Source organism: Lynx canadensis, chromosome B4, assembly GCF_007474595.2.
Source record: "Lynx canadensis isolate LIC74 chromosome B4, mLynCan4.pri.v2, whole genome shotgun sequence".
Lineage (NCBI taxonomy): Eukaryota > Metazoa > Chordata > Mammalia > Carnivora > Felidae > Lynx > Lynx canadensis.
Window position 1 is genome coordinate 141,187,852 of NC_044309.1, and position 16,304 is coordinate 141,204,155.

A 16,304-nucleotide genomic window follows, 5' to 3' on the forward strand; every position below is an offset into this window, starting at 1 on the left:
CTGGTATTGAAGAAAGTATAAATATAGATGGAAGGAAAAGAACAGAAAATCAGGAATAGATAGGCATATATGTGATCAACTGATTTTCAACAAAGGTGTAAAGACAATTCAGTGGAAAAGGAAAGCCTTTTCAAAATGGTGCTGGGATGCCTCTAAAGCAGCAAAATCTACAGAGGCAGAAGACAATAGTGGGGCTGAGGAGAGAGGAATGGAGAGTTAATGTGTAAAGGCACGGTTTCCATGCGGGATAATGAAAAAAGTTCTGGAGATAAATAGTGGTGATGAGTGCACAACACTGCAAATGTACTTAATGCCACTGAACTGCACACTTAAAAATGGTTAAAATGGTAAGTTTTATATTATATATATATGTATATATATATATATATATATTTTACCACAATAAAAATATGTTGAAAAAAATTTTTTTTTTATTTTTTTTTTCAACGTTTATTTATTTTTGGGACAGAGAGAGACAGAGCATGAACGGGGGAGGGGCAGAGAGAGAGGGAGACACAGAATTGAAACAGGCTCCAGGCTCTGAGCCATCAGCCCAGAGCCCGACGCGGGGCTCGAACTCACGGACCGCGAGATCGTGACCTGGCTGAAGTCGGACGCTTAACCGACTGCGCCACCCAGGCGCCCCTGAAAAAATTTTTTTTTAAAGCTTATTTTTATTTATTTTGAGAGAGAGATAGAGAGCAAGCGGGGAAGGGACAGAGAGAAATGAAGACAGAATCCCAAGTTGGCTCCATACTGCCAGCACAGAGCACAATGTGGGGCTGGAACTCATGAACCGTGAGATCATGACTTGAGCTGAAGTCAAGAGTTGGAGGCTTAACTGACTGAGCCATGTAGGCGCTCTCTGAAATAATTTAAAACGTGGCCCGAGGGGTACCTGGGTGGCTCAGCCGGTTAAGTGACTGACTTCGGCTCAGGTCATGATCTCAAGGTTCATGGGTTTGAGCCCGCGTCAGGCTCTGTGCTGAACGCTTGCTCAGAGCCTGGAGTCTGCTTCGCATTCTGTGTCTCCTTCTCTCTCTGCCCCTCCCCTGCTTGTGCTCTGTCTCACTCTCTCTCTCAAAAATAAATAAATATAAAAAAGAAAAAAAAAGTGGCCCGAAGCAATTGGACATCCCAAAATGGAAAACACAAACAAAATCTAACTTGAAATTAATTGTAGACCTAAATGTTACAACTAAAACTTCTAGATGAAAACATAGAGGTGGGGGGCACCTGGGTGGCTCAGTCCGTTAAGCATCTGAACTTAGCTCAGGTCGTGATCTCACAGTTCAGGAGTTTGAGCCCCATGTCAGGCTCTGTGCTGACAGTGCAGAGGAGCCTGGAGCCTGCTTCAGATTCTGTGTCTCCCTCGCTCTTTGCCCCTCCCCCGCTTGTACTCTCTCTCAAAAATAAATAAATATTTTAAAAAATTAAAAAGAAAGAAACAGAGGAAAATTTTTGTGATCTTGTGGTAGGCAAAGATTTCTTAGGACAAAAGAATATTTTTGTGTCCAGAATATACGAAAAGATACTAAATTTCAGTAATTCTAACTACCCAGTTTTAAAAAAATGAGCAATAGACTTGAACAGGCATGTCACAAAAGAAGACACATGAATGGTCTATAAGCATATGAAAAGAGGCTCAGTATCATCAGGGAAATGTATATTTAAACACACAAGGAGATACCGCTGCACATCTATTAAAATGGGTAGGATTAAAAAAAAAAAGTCAATGCCAAGTATTGGCAAGAATGTGGAGGAAAGGAAAAAGTTGGAATTTAAAACGATACTACCATTCTGGAAAAACGGCTTGCCAATTTCTTAAAAAGTTAGCATACATACATCTACCATAAGACATAGCCATTCTAACCCTACATATTTACCCAAGAGAAATGAAAGCAGAAGTCCACACAAAAACTTCTACACAAATGTTCATAGCAGTTTTATTCATAACTGTCCCAACCTGGAAACAACCCAAATATACATTTCAACAGATGAATTGACAAACAAAATGTGGTATTTTCATAAAATGGAATATTCCATAGAAAAGGATGACCTGAGTGAAGTCCATCCCTAGAAGGGCTTCCCTTCAGGACAGAGGGCAGGGATGAGCAGGTGGAAGGCTACTCTGGCAGAAAGGAGGCCAGGGCTGCCCTGTCATTGAGGAAATCCAGAAGGGGGGGCTGGGAATCACTTTTTAAATTAAATTAAATTAAATTAAATTAAATTAAATTAATTTCTGTTAATTAAAAAATTAATTAAAAATTTTTAATGTTTATTTTATTTTTAAGAGAGAGAGAGAGAGAGAGAGAGAGAGAGAGAGAGAGAGACAGAGCATGAGCGGGAAAGGGGCAGAGAAAGAGGGAGACACAGAATCTGAAGCAGGCTCCAGGCTTTGAGCTGTCAGCACGAAGCCTGAAGTGGTTCACTCCCACAAATCGTGAGATCATGACCTGAGCTGAATTCAGATGCTTAACCGACTGAGCTACCCAGGGGCCCCTAGAGACTCCTTTAAACTACTATTCCATTTACAATCCATGTGCCTGTCTTCCAATACTGGGATGGATTTATGATTTAAAAATATACATCATTCTTTTTAACACTACTGTATTGTATACCTAAAAATGATTAAGATGGTAACTTTGATGTTATGTATTTTTCACCATAATAATAAAAAAAACCTACATAGTTCTTGATTTGTCAGTGATCTTTGGTTAGGGGGAATGGAGCAAACATGTGAGCAAAACTCAGTCTTGCAATAAAATGTCATTGGAATCCTAATTGTGAAATTATATAGGCAGATATTTCTAACTTTTAATTTCACTATTAAAATGCTATTTAAAATCTAATGCTCTTTCTAAGATTATACAACAAAGATCAGTCATCCCCACACATCACTCTGTTTTGCCACTATGTATGAAAATGTTCACTAGGATGCATTCCTTGGGTTGAAATGACAGAAACCAGATCTGAACTCGCTTTATGATGCTAATAAAAACTCGAGTGTTTATGTTGCACCACGCCCATGGTCAGCACTTCACGTCCATTTATCCCATCTAGTCCACACAATGGCCCAGGAGGCCAGAAGCCAACAACCTGTGAGCCTTGCCTCATACTCAGCAACTTGAAACAGGACCTGGCATGTAGTCAGAATGAATGAAGGAATGAAATAATTCCTACCATTGTCCTCAACTTACCAGAGCATGGAGCTGTGCTCTGGAGACATAGGAAAGACATAGGAAAGCCAGGCCTACCCAGCTAGGCCACCCAGGTGTTTGGAGGCAGAACTGGGACTTTAATCCAGGCACCTGCTATAAGGACAGCCCTTCAACCCGTCCATTATGTGGACTCTCAACCCAGAAGGGAAGTGTATTGGGTCTCCAAGAGAAGCAGAAGTGCTTTCAGATTTCAGGCACTGTTTAGGGACTTACCCTTCAGAGCCTTCCTTGTCTCCCGTATCTATATTTCTCTCAGTGTTGTTGTCTTCTCAAGGCTGGAATCTTGGTCACCAGTAGCTACTGAGTTCAGATCTCTCTTATGTATCTCAAGAGTGGAGAAACAGTTATAAGAGGTAAAATCCCAGGGCAGGATTGTCACTTGCCCTGGTGGATCACATGTACACTGCCATGGTTCAGGTCCTGGTTTCTACTGTCTAGCCATACGTGACTTTGGACAAGGTAAGTTACTTAGTCTTGATGGCTTTTGTTTCCTCATCTGCTAAATGAGAACAATAACAGGGGCTGGCTAGTGAAGGACATGTAGTGCTCAAACACCTTAGTAAGTAATTTATTTTCATAATTCTTGTTACATATTTCCTTTTTATTTAAGCAATTTTCATAAAGCCTTGTGGTGGTCTCTCTGTAGAAAAGTCTCACTGTGAAGTTGTAACTATTGCCTGACCCCATAAGCTTTGGAGTTTGGGTTATTTCATTCTTTGTAGTCCCCAGGACCACCAAGCTAAGAAATTACCACCAAGCTAAGAAAGTAGTCCTGGAACATTAAAAAAATAATAATAAAAAAATTTAAAAAAGGGGCACCTGGGTGGCTCAGTCAGTTGAGCGTCTGACTTCGGCACAGGTCATGATCTCTCTGTCTGTGAGTTCGAGCCCCGCGTCGGGCTCTGTGCTGACAGCTCAGAGCTGGAGCCTGCTCCAGATTCTGTGTCTCCCTTGCTCTCTCTGCCCCTCTCCCACTCATGCTCTGTCTCTCTCTCCCGCAAAAATAAATAAACATTTAAAAAAATAAATAAAAAAAAAAGTAAAAGTAGTCCTGGGATAGGGGCACCTGGATGGCTCAGTCAGTTGGGTGTCTGACTTTTGATTTTAGCTCAGGTCATGGTCTCACAGTCATAAGGTCAAGCCCTGCTCTGGGCTCCGCACTGATTCTTGAGCTTGCTTGGGATTCTCTCTCTCCCCTTCTCCCCCTTTTCCCCACTCAAGCATGCACACATGCACATGCTCCCTCTCTCTCAATAAAAGAAAAAAGTTAAAAAAAAAAAGGAGTCCTGGGATAGTGGCACTTCTCTGAAGGGACACATTTAGGCTGCTTAGGATTCCCTCATAAATACAGGCCCAATTGAGTTCATGGCCCCAAATTACAAAATTTTCACAGAAATAATCTACCATGAGTGACAGTCAGTAGACACCACAAAGAGCAAGATTAGACCCCCCAAAAAAGTCATACAATGGAACTATTGCCTAGAAATTTAAAAATAAATAGTTCTAAATGATTAAAGATAAGAGAAGACATTTTTTAAGTTGCATTAAATAAAAAAGAAAAACCCATATAAAGGAAGAGAAAGCAGATTTGATAATGCACCAAACTGAACTTCTAGAAATAAAATCAATAGTCATTGAAATAGAAAACTATATGGAAAAAACCCCCAACTATATGGATAGAATTAACAGCAGATTAAACACAAAGAGAATATTAATGAGGTGGAAGTCAGAATTGGGAAATTATCCAGAATATAGCACACACAGAGGAAAAAAAGGTACTGAGAGGAAAATAATTGTCAATTTCAACTTCTACATTGCTAAATTTTCATTCAAGAAAGAGGGCAAAATAAGAAATTTCAGAGACTGAAAGAATTTATCACTACCAGACATTCATTAAAAATATCTGAAGTGTGTGCTTTCAGGAAAAAGAAACTTCAACCTAGAAGGAAGAGTGAGTGAAGAAACAGGTTCACATATGGCCAAATCTAAACCAGTGCTGACGGCTCCACAGTGAGAATAACAATGAAAAACATTAATTTGGAGGTGAAATGGCAGGGACAGGAACCTAGAGGATGAGGGAAATGATTGCAGCTAAAGCGTTCTAGTTTTATCATTACACAGAAAAGAGATAGAGATAGTAAATGACTTTAGAACTTGTTAATTATGCATGTTGAAAATTTAAGTGTATTTATGAAAGTGATAGGCAATGCATAATTTCCAAACCAATGGAAGTTGAGGGAAAGGGAATTATAGAATACTCGATCCATCCAATTCAGGACAGAAAGGGAGAAAAAAGAAGCATAGAGAGAAAAGGTAGACAATACAAAGGAAGGCGGTAAAAATGAATTAAAGCATATCATCAAACATAATAAACACACCATTAGAGGTTTAAAATTGTAAAATTGATTTCAAAAATCTAGCTACACAGACTGTACATCAAATTCATACCTATGATATAAGGAACATAATGGAAAAAGATATATGAGGTCAACACTCACACACAAAAAGGACTGTAGTATACTAATTGGTGGAAAAAACAAAATTAAGGCCAAAAGCGTGATTAGGGATAATGAGGGGTACTGTATAATGACAAAAAGAATAATTTATCAGGAGGCTATAATAACTCTAAAGCTGTTAACAGTTAAAAATAGTCTCAAAACATTTAAAACCCAAACTGGCAAATTTCACGGAGAGACCGCTAAAACCACTATCATAGCAGTGCGATTTTCACCCATTTCTCTTGGTAATTTATAAATCAAGTAGACGCAAAATTAGAAAAGGCATAGACTACTGTAATAATGCAATTAACAAGCTTGATATAATGGAGATTATATATCTCCATGCATCCAACAATTCCTATTAAACAGGAAACTTGGGGCGCCTGGGTGGCGCAGTCGGTTAAGCGTCCGACTTCAGCCAGGTCACGATCTCGCGGTCCGGGAGTTCGAGCCCCGCGTCAGGCTTTGGGCTGATGGCTCAGAGCCTGGAGCCTGTTTCTGATTCTGTGTCTCCCTCTCTCTCTGCCCCTCCCCCGTTCATGCTCTGTCTCTCTCTGTCCCAAAAATAAATAAACATTGAAAAAAAAAATTAAAAAAAAAAAAGTTTACCGTCTTAATTCAGCTTTGGCTTAAGCCAGAACAGATGGTAAAACTTAAAAAAAAAAAAAAATAAATAAACAGGAAACTTGCAGGGCATGTATACCACTATAAAGAAAGTCTTCACAAAATCCCCAAAGATCAGTATTATGCAGACCTCCTCCTTCTCCCACCATAATGCAATAAAATAAGAAATCAGCAACCAAAGTTTAGTCTTCCCTCCAAAAAACCTAGTATACATTTGAAAATGTAGGGGCGCCTGGGTGAAGTGTCTGACTCTTGATTTCAGCTCAGGTCATGATCTCAGGGTTCATAAGTTTTAGCCCCAAGTTGGGCTCTGCACTGGTAGGGTGGCGCCTGCTTGGGATTCTCTCTTTCTTTCTTTCTTTTTTTTTTTTTTAATTTTTTTTAACGTTTATTTATTTTTGAGACAGAGAGAGACAGAGCATGAACGGGGGAGGGTCAGAGAGAGAGGGAGACACAGAATCTGAAACAGGCTCTGGGCTCTGAGCAGTCAGCACAGAGCCCAACGCGGGGCTCGAACTCGTGGACAGTGAGATCATGACCTGAGCCGAAGTCAGATGCTCAACCAACTGAGCCACCCAGGCGCCCCGGGATTCTCTCTTTCTTCCTGTTCTTCCCCAATTTATGATCTTTCTCTTTAAAATCAATAAAAATGTAATTTTAAATAAATAAATAAAATAAAATAAAATAAAATAAAATAAAATAAAAAATGGGGGGCATCTAGCTGGCTCGGATCAGTGGAGCATGCAACTCTTCATCTCAGAGTTGTGAGTCCAAGCCCCATGTTGGGTGCAGAGATTACTTAAAAAGTAAAAAAAATCTTGGGGTGCCTGGGTGGCTCAGTTGGTTGATCATCCAGCTCTCGATTTCAGCTCAGGTTATGATACCACAGTTCGTGGGTTTGAGCCCCGTATCGGGCTCTGTGCTGACAGTACAGAGCCTGCTTGGGATTCTCTTACCCTTTCTCTGCCCCTCCCTCCGTCTCTCTCTTTCTCAAAATAAATAAATAAACATAAAAAAAAGAAAATGTAAGTGAGCATACTTTCAGCAATTCCCAAGCCAAAAAAATAATTGATATTATAGGATCAGAACAACACGAAATTAAAAATACTACTTATCAAGACTTAAGGGACATAACTAAAGTGGCACTTGGAAATGGACAACCTTACATGCTTATTGTGAGAAAAGAGAGAGACTAAATGTTGAGTTAAATATCCACTCAAAAATTGGAAAGAGTCATAACACAATAAAAAAGTAGAGAAATATCACAGAATAAAACAAAATAGAAAATAGAGATGATTAGCAAAATAAAAAAAAAAAAACTGATTCTTTAGAAATAGCTTGTATTCCCAGAAATTAAAGTGAACAAATTAGACTCAGGATGAAATGGAACCTAAATATACTGATAGACATTAAATAACTAGAAGCAATAAAAAACCTACCCACAAAAAATACACCAGATCCAGACAGTTTTACAGTCAACCCAACATTCAAGGGTTCCTGCCTCATGTGTCCTGTGCTGGAGTCTGGGAGAGGGTCTGATGTGAAAACAGAAAGGTGGGTGTGAAGAGCCTGTGGGTTGAAGCTTTTATTTATCCACTCGGCAGATATACGCTGCACATCTATGGGGCACCAGGCACTATTCCAGGGCTGTGGACACACCAGTGAACCACAGGAGCCTATGTTCTCATAGGGCAAGACAGACACTAAACAGTAAGGAAGTGAGTACGTTAGAAGAGGTGCTGCGGAAGAAAGAGTAGATCAGAGGAAGGGGCGCAGCAGTGAGGGGAAGGAGGGTACATTGAAGAGAAGGGCAGTCCGTGGAGGGCTATGAACAGAACACCCCACCAAGTTGTCATGGAAACCAAGGGGGAGTCTGGGGAGCTGGGAGAGGGCCCCACAGGAGGGCAGGGTTGGGATTTGGAAGCGGGCCCCAGGAGTGTAAAAGGAGGGAGGGGCACAGTCGAGCTGAAAGGAGGCAAAAAACTTTGTCAGGAGAGAGCCTGCCACAAAGGCCAGGAAGGTGTGGACCACCAATGCTGGGGGGGGCTTAAGAATGTCAGGGTTTGGAGTACCAAGTCAAAGGTGACAGATGATTGATGTTTGGGAGGCCGAAGGAGCATGTGTGGTGGGAGTGGGGGACGGGAGGCGGCATGGTTGTGGGCAGGGGCCCATACCAGAATGAGTCTGCCCCGTGCCAGGCATCGGGCCAGGCGCTTTGCCTACATGAATTCCCCCAGGCCTTATGAGGCCTGTTTTGCATCTGAATATGTGTGGTGGGAGAATGTGGGAAAAATATCTTTCTGGAATCTTGGTCTGGATGGAAGGAGTGGGAAGCAGAGGGCTATAGGCCTGGTGACCCCTCACCTTCGAGGACAGACATAGGCGTGCAGAGGGGGCTCGGCTGGGCTGTGGAGGGGGGCAGTGGCAGGCAAAGGGTGGCCCTGCCTGAGAGGTGGAGTCAGGTGGAACCCCGGGCTGCTCGGGAGTCTAGGGGAGGTGGTGAGGGGCCTGGTTCTTTTATTCTCAACGAAATGAAGGGCAAAGACACCCACTGTCCTTTGCCTTCCTTCTCGATAAACCCATCATGTTGCGGGGATGGAAGGACATAATGTGGGTAACGTGCTTCTGGGTATTGTTATTTTTGCTGTTTGCTGGGGTGGTGGCAGAGCTGGGGGGATGTGCAGGCTTGGAATTCATTCATTATGTGCCCACCCCAAGTGCCAGGCACTTTGTGGAACCAGCACAGAACTGAGCAAGGCTCTGGTATCTCCCGGGCAGTGCCAGGCCCAGCCGAGCCTGGAGACCATAAATCTGTTGGTTGCTGATCAGCAGATATGAGGTTTTCTCCCCAAAGGTTTGACGGCCACGGTGCAGGACTAGAGTGGGACTCACCCTGGGCAGTAGGTTGGTAGAGGGAGGCCTGGGAGGGGCTCCTGTGAAGTCCAGGCTGGGTGGGCATGGTGGCAGGGCCAGTGCAGAGGTCTGGGGCTGCTCCTCTTGGGCTCCTTCCTTCATCCACCCAGAACTAAGGGCTCTGCTGAGCATGTTCATGGCCTAGCAGCCAGCCACAGCAGGATGAAAGGCTGGGAGCAGGAGTGAGGGCAGGTGGGGGTTGTGGTGGGAGGGCTGGGGAGGGCAGGGTGGGCAGGAATTGTGGGCCTGGATTGCTTGGTGGTGGGGGGTGGGGTGGGGCAGGAAGATAGTGGAGACAGGAGAGGGGCTGGGAAGCATTAGTTTCCTCTCTCCAGGGCTGGGCCACAGGAAATCCAACCCTCGCGCTTCCCAAGGTGCTTCCTGAAGATAAAAAGTAGGCTTCTGACTGCCCCTTCCTGCTCCCCCCTTTCCCCAGCCCTCCCATCCTGCCCCCAGCCCCCAGGGGACCATCAGCTCTAGCACTCAGGCCAGACCAGTGGCCTTGGGAAGAGCCTGGACAGGGGGGGTGGGAGGTCTGGGCATCCTGGGGCCACACTTCCGGGCAGCGTGGGTCCGCCCAGGCTTGAGGAGAAAGCAGGACCGACCCACAGACAGCGCTGGATCCTGCTCTGTGGGGTCAGTGGGGAGTCCGGGGAGGCAGAGATTTTTCCTAAAGGGGTAGTAGATGAAAGAGGAGAGAGCCAAGGCTTGTCCTTGGGAAGAAGGCCTTGCTCTGGCTTGATCAGAGACTGTTCTGGGGGCAGAGAGGTGGGTATTGGTGGGGAGGGGGCTTTGTGGTGGGAGACAGTGGTTACGGTGGCTCTGTAAAAAGGGGGTCTGTTCTTGGAGGGGTGCCATGCACTACTCCTGTGGGGTCAGGAGGTTTCCAAGTTGTGGTGGGGAGGAGTAGGGAGGTTTTCTGTGTGTGTGTGTGTGTGGGGGGGGGTTCATTCAAGTTTATTCCTGGGACGCTCAGGGGATCTAAGGCTGTTGTTCTTGGAGGAGGTTTAGAGAGGCTGGTGGGGGGGGTGGTGGGGTGCGGGCAGGGTCTCTTTCCACCAGGGAACAGAGGGTATGCCCATGTTTGGTTGTTCTGTGAACATAATCAAGTCTGTTCAGTGAAAGGGTAAGCAGTTCCGCTATGGGGGTCAGGGCCTGCTCTTTGGGGGCATGGTCAAGGCATGTTGGGGAGTTCTATGGAATCAGGAGCTGTTTCTCCGGAGATCAGGGATATTTCTACATTTAGGGGCTGCTCTTTGCTCTCGGGGGTCTTGGGGGCACAGGTTTTGCAGCACTGGGGTAGTTTTGGGAGGCTTATCAGTGTTGGGGGGGTGCCATGCTCCAATGGGGCGGTGGTGCCTGAGCTAGTTTCTTGACTGCGCTCCCCTCTTCTCCGCCCACTCATCACCCCCTCCCGCGTTGCCACGACAACGTGTAAAACTAAAATTCACTTTCCCGTCGCAGGTGGAGACTAGTAGCGCCCCCTCCCCTAAGCCTGTCCTCATAGGTCGCGCCCCCATCCTGTCGTCGCTAAGGTGACGGGGAGGGGGCGACAGACATTGGATCTAGGCAGACCAGGGGGCCTGGAGAGTGGGGAGGAGGAAAGGCGGCCTCGGAGTCCGGAGCGAACTCCCCAAACTCGGCCGGGGATGCGGGAAGCCGCGCTGAACACTATTCAGCGTGGTCGTAAGGGTTAAGTCGGAGGGTTAATTGGCTCCGACCGTGGAAGAGCCCTTGGTCCCTCCCTGGCCCCGATGTCTCCTCCGTCTCACCCCCCAAGCCTGGGGCAAGGCTGGTCACCGTCTCCCCCGGGCCTTGAGTGGGGTGGAGAGGTCGGTAGAATGGGGGGGACGCTGCCACCCCCGGAAATTAATTCTGTTTTTTCTCTCCCCTTCCTGCCTCGTCTCTGGTCCTTGTGCCCAACGCGGACCCCACCCCAGCTTCAGGACCCCCTCCTCTCAGAATCTTCTTCGGTGGTCCGCGGATGCTCGCCCGCAGCCGAAGGGCGGCGCGGCCCTCGCGGTTCAGCCACTCCCCCCACGCCGAGGCCTAGGATTTCCCCCCCCCCCCCCCCCCCCGCCGCCAGCGAGCAGCCCCCAGGGCCCCCGCCCTGTGGGGCGGCTCAGGCCCTCCGCACGACCCCTCCCACCTCACCCCAGGACCGGCACGGTCCCCCTCGCCCCCGGTCCCCGACTGGCCCCGAGCCCTCCCGGCCCCCGCCTCCGGCGCAGCCCCCTAGCCACCCCCGCTTCCCTCCCGGCTCAGGCCCCCTCCCCCCGCCGCCCCCGCCCCCGGGGAAGGCAGGCGCCGCGCGGAGCCGGGGCCGATGCAGCTGAGCCGCGCCGCCGCCGCCGCCGCCGCCGCCGCCCCTGCGGAGCCCTCGGCGCAGCTGTCCCCCGCGCCGGCCCCGGCCCCGGCCCCCCCCGGTCCCCTCCCGCGTAGCGCGGCCGACGGGGCTCCGGCGGGGGGGAAGGGGGGGCCGGGGAGCCGCGCGGAGCCCCCGTGCGCTCCGCTCCCGGCCGCGAGCCTCCCGGGCCCCGGCCGGGGCGCGGGCACGGGCGCGGGGATGGACGGCCCCGGGGCCAGCGCCGTGGTCGTGCGCGTCGGCATCCCGGACCTGCAGCAGACGGTAAGCCCCACCGCCCCGTCCCGGTAGCGCCCCCGCCGTCCTCGCCCAGCCCCCCACCCCTCCTTACACCCACCCCACTCCCCCACCGCGCGCTCCGAGGCGGGCGCGGGAGACCCCAGGCCCGCGGCTACTCACCCCTCCCCCGCCGCCTCCGCGGAGACCCTCCCCACCGGCCGGGCGGGGGCGGGTCCCGGGGAAGCACCGCCCTCGGGGCGGGTCCTCGCCCGCCGGCCGCGGAGGCGCGGGGTCCGCGGCTTGGGCTGGGGAGCCCGGGACTCCTGCGTGGGGGGTGGGGGGGAGTTGGGGTGGGGGGGGTCGGGGGCGCTCCCGGGACCTGGTGCTCTGCGCGGGGTCGGGCCGGGCCGCGCTCACGAGCTCGCTCCGCTGCAGAAGTGCCTGCGCCTGGACCCGGCCGCCCCCGTGTGGGCCGCCAAGCAACGCGTGCTCTGCGCCCTCAACCACAGCCTCCAGGACGCGCTCAACTACGGGCTCTTCCAGCCGCCCTCCCGGGGCCGCGCAGGCAAGTTCCTGGACGAGGAGCGGCTCTTGCAGGAGTACCCGCCCAACCTGGACACGCCCCTGCCCTACCTGGAGGTGAGCGGGCAGGGGCGCGCGCAGGGCACCACCACAGGGTTCCGTGGCAGGAGCAGCGAAGGGCACGGTAGCGACGGACGCGGACGGGAAGAGTTAGTGTGGAGCTGTGTGTGTGTGCGGGGCGGGGGTGGGAGGCTGTGTGTGGCCAGCGCAGTGAGCGGTACGTGCAGTGTGAGTGCGGTGCGCAGTGTGGTGTGTGTAGCGTGTGAGGTGCGAGCCTTGTGTGTGGTGTGCAGTCAGCATCTGTGCGTCGGGGGCACACCGTGGTTCTGCAGAGTGGGGTGTGAGTGTGCAGAGCGGTGTGTAGAGCGAGCCGGCGCGTTACCTGTACGCACATCTGCCCCCTCCCCTTCCAGGGGGTCTCTGAAGGCAGACCCGGTCATAATGGAAAGGATATTGTATGCGCCGTCAGGCGTGGGGACGCAGGCTTGTAGTTTGGGGCGGTGGTGGCAAGTGCCATGAGCATTAAAATATGCATTATGGTGGCTGAGCACGAAGTGGCTTGGCCTTTTTGGTGTCACAGGGAAATAGGGTTTGTTCTCCTCAGAGAGGACATATCTAGGAAGGTAAGCCTGGAATCAGGTCTTGGGAGAGGAGCGGGATTTTCCAGGGGATCCTGGGGATGGGAAAGAGAGGGAAAGGGTGGTGCAGGACAGCAGGCATTCATCCCATCTGAACTTGGGGTTGGCTCTGTGTCACTGGCAGCATGAGCTTTGTGTGGCTGGCAGGGTGAGTAAGCAGGGCTTGGTTTTGTCGGTGCATTTGCTCACTCAGCCCAGGTGAGTGCCTTTTCTCTGCCTTTTTTTTCACCTGAGCAGTTTCGATACAAGAGGCGAGTTTATGCCCAGAACCTCATCGATGATAAGCAGTTTGCAAAGCTTCACACAAAGGTAAGGAGGCAGCCACGGAGAAGGGACTCCAGAGTTACCTCCTGACCCCCACGAGCAGTGTTCTCTTCACCCCAGCCTTGGCTGGATTTCGTGATATTGAAAATGTCCTTTAAAAATTCTCGAGAGCCCTCCTTCTGCTCCTAGCACCCTCCACCCTGGCTGGGGGCTGAGCACAGTCTCTCTAGTTTGCCTCAGTCTGTTTTCTCCTGTGTCAGGGGTCCACAGCATGTGCTGGGGCTGCTGGAGGGCTGGGTGCAGCTGTTGTGTGGGTGGTCTGGTGATGGGCTCAAGTCAGGTCAGATTCTGGCTGACCCCTCTGGTGGGCTCCTGCGGGGTGATGGTGGTGGGATATGACAGGGCATGGTGTCTTGGTGGGAGCCTGGGTGGGGTGAAAATGAACAAGCACCAACCAATGTTCTCATTTAGGGGAACCGGGCGGGGGTGGGGGAGAACAAGGGGCCTAGCATTTAGTGGTCGCCCAGTGCTGGGCACTAATAATTGGGCATCTCATTAATTTTCTCCTGGGAGGGACTATTATTATCCCACTTCCCAGATGAAGATACTGAGTCCCAGAGAAGTGAAGTGACTTGCTCACAGGTGTGTAGACAGTGAAGCTGGGGCTGAACCCTGGTCTGTTTGGCTCTGGGTCCCTGTGCCTAGGCACACTTGCTGAGCACCATTGCTAGGTAGGCCTGACCCTGAATATTCTCTGAGGGGCACCTCACTGCCTTCTCTGAATGTAGGAGAGGCAGTGTGGGTGCCGCAGCCCCTACCCACAGGCTGACTCTCTCAGCTCCCACCTCAGGCTCCAGTGACCAGCGGGCATTTGCTTTCTGGACACTTCATTGACAATCCCTGGAGCCTGTCTCCTTCTAGGAGAAGGATCTGAGCACTATCACCCCTGTGTCCCAAGGACCCCTCTGTGACCCTCGGGCCTCCATGCCAGGTCTCTCTGCTGCCCCTGGGGCACACAGGGGTCAGGGGCCATGACTCCGGCTGGGCAGAGACTGTGGTGGAAAGGTCTCCCTCTCTCTCCACTCACCCCAGTGTGACCCTGTCGCTCTGGGTTCCTCCCAAAGTGCTTACCTCTTCTCTAAAACTGTCCCAAGCAATCCCTAGGACATTGGTGACTATTGGCCTCCAATGAGTCCCACTTGCTTTTAGAGCGAGTTTCAACTCCTTACCCCAGGCCCGTACCTGCCTGGCCTCTGACCACCCCCCACCATCATACCATCCACCCTGGGCCTGGCTGAGGTCTCTCCCCTGTCAGGAGCACCTTTCCTCCTGTGTCATTGTCCAGACCCACCTTGGTTCCCATTTATGATGTACCCTGATTGTTTCTAGAAGACCTGGGGCCTCCAGCCAGGGCGCCGTGCCTTGTGCGTGCAGCATCTGTAGCACCAGCCTCAGTGAGGCTTTGGATGAGTGAATTTTGCTGAGTGAATTGATGCATGACTAGGTGAATGAATGAAAGGCAGTCAAAGTCAGGAGGTGCCGCTTATGGGTGCGGAAGGGCCTCTGGGGTGGCGGTCTGCCTTTGCATGATCTCATGAGGAAGAAGGAGCAGGCTACCTTGGGGGTGATGGGGACTTGGGGGTGACAGGGACATGGGCTGTGGTGAGGGTAGCTCCTGCCTGGGAGCCTTGGGCTGTTCCGGGCTGGGCAGGTTGGCGCACCAGGGCTGGGGGGAGGAGCCAGGGGTGAGGTTGGGGTAGGGAACTCTCAGGGGGGCATGGCCAGGGCAACGTGGCCTTGATGAGGGGCTGGGTGGGCTGAGACTAATCATTGCGGTGGGTGTGGGATGCAGGGAGGGACTTCAAGCAGCAGGAGGGCCCGGTTGAGCTGGGAAGGGCCATGGTGGGGGTGTAGGGCTTGAGGTGGTATGAGGGGGCGACAAGGTCATGATGTAGGCTGACAGGTCAGACTGGGGGCATGGGGCAGTAGATGCTCCACAGGTGGCCTGAGGCCTCCTGGTGGAAGGTGGGTGACAGAAGATAGTAGCTGTGGGGCTGGGCTGAGTAGGATGGCTGCGTGTTCCAGGCAAACCTGAAGAAGTTCATGGACTACGTCCAGCTGCACAGCACGGACAAGGTAGCCCGCTTACTGGACAAGGGGCTGGACCCCAATTTCCACGATCCTGACTCAGGAGGTAAGAAGCAGAGCGGGAAGGGGCATGGCCTTGGAATGGTTGGGACCTTAACCTTCATCTGTCCCTTGAACCCAGAGTGTCCTCTGAGCCTTGCAGCCCAGCTGGACAACGCCACGGACCTGCTGAAGGTGTTGAGGAATGGTGGTGCTCACTTGGATTTCCGCACCCGCGATGGGCTCACTGCCGTGCACTGTGCCACACGCCAGCGGAATGCCGCAGCTCTGACGGTCAGTGTGGGTGGGGCCCTGGCCTGGAGGGGCACGTGGCCCAGCAGGGGGAGGAAGCTGGGCCCCGCATGAATGCTGAGGCTCCTTGCCCTCAGACTCTGCTGGACCTGGGCGCTTCACCTGACTACAAGGACAGCCGCGGCCTGACGCCCTTGTACCACAGTGCCCTGGGGGGCGGGGATGCCCTCTGCTGCGAGCTGCTCCTTCACGACCATGCTCAGCTGGGGACCACCGATGAGAACGGCTGGCAGGAGATCCATCAGGTAGGCAGGGAGTGTGAAGGTGGGGAGTGTCTGCTTCTGTCTGGGGGTAAGGGTGAAGTTCCTGGCTCCGTCAGGGAGTGGGGGGGGAGGGGGTTTCCCGGCCCTATCTGTAGGATTGAGGGTCCTCTCTGTTGCTCTGTTCGGGGACCCAACAGCACCTCCCTCATCCCCCAGGCCTGCCGCTTTGGGCACGTGCAGCACCTGGAACACCTGCTGTTCTATGGAGCTGACATGGGGGCTCAGAACGCCTCAGGAAACACAGCGCTGCACATCTGTGCCCTCTATAACCAGGTGTG

The 16,304-nt window shown here is 51.1% G+C and overlaps 1 protein-coding gene across 2 annotated transcripts in view; it reads left to right on the forward strand.

The window, feature by feature from the left end:
• The first annotated feature begins 11,582 nt into the window (after positions 1–11,582).
• SHANK3 (SH3 and multiple ankyrin repeat domains 3) overlaps positions 11,583–16,304 on the forward strand; it is a 50,108-nt gene continuing 45,386 nt past the window's right edge. For both annotated transcript variants that reach the window (XM_030321023.2, XM_030321024.2), the window contains exons 1-7: positions 11,583–11,885; positions 12,276–12,479; positions 13,298–13,369; positions 15,410–15,518; positions 15,594–15,745; positions 15,841–16,008; positions 16,183–16,299. In XM_030321023.2, the coding sequence (XP_030176883.2) occupies positions 11,583–11,885; positions 12,276–12,479; positions 13,298–13,369; positions 15,410–15,518; positions 15,594–15,745; positions 15,841–16,008; positions 16,183–16,299 (1,125 nt within the window). The remainder of the gene's footprint in view (positions 11,886–12,275; positions 12,480–13,297; positions 13,370–15,409; positions 15,519–15,593; positions 15,746–15,840; positions 16,009–16,182; positions 16,300–16,304) is intronic.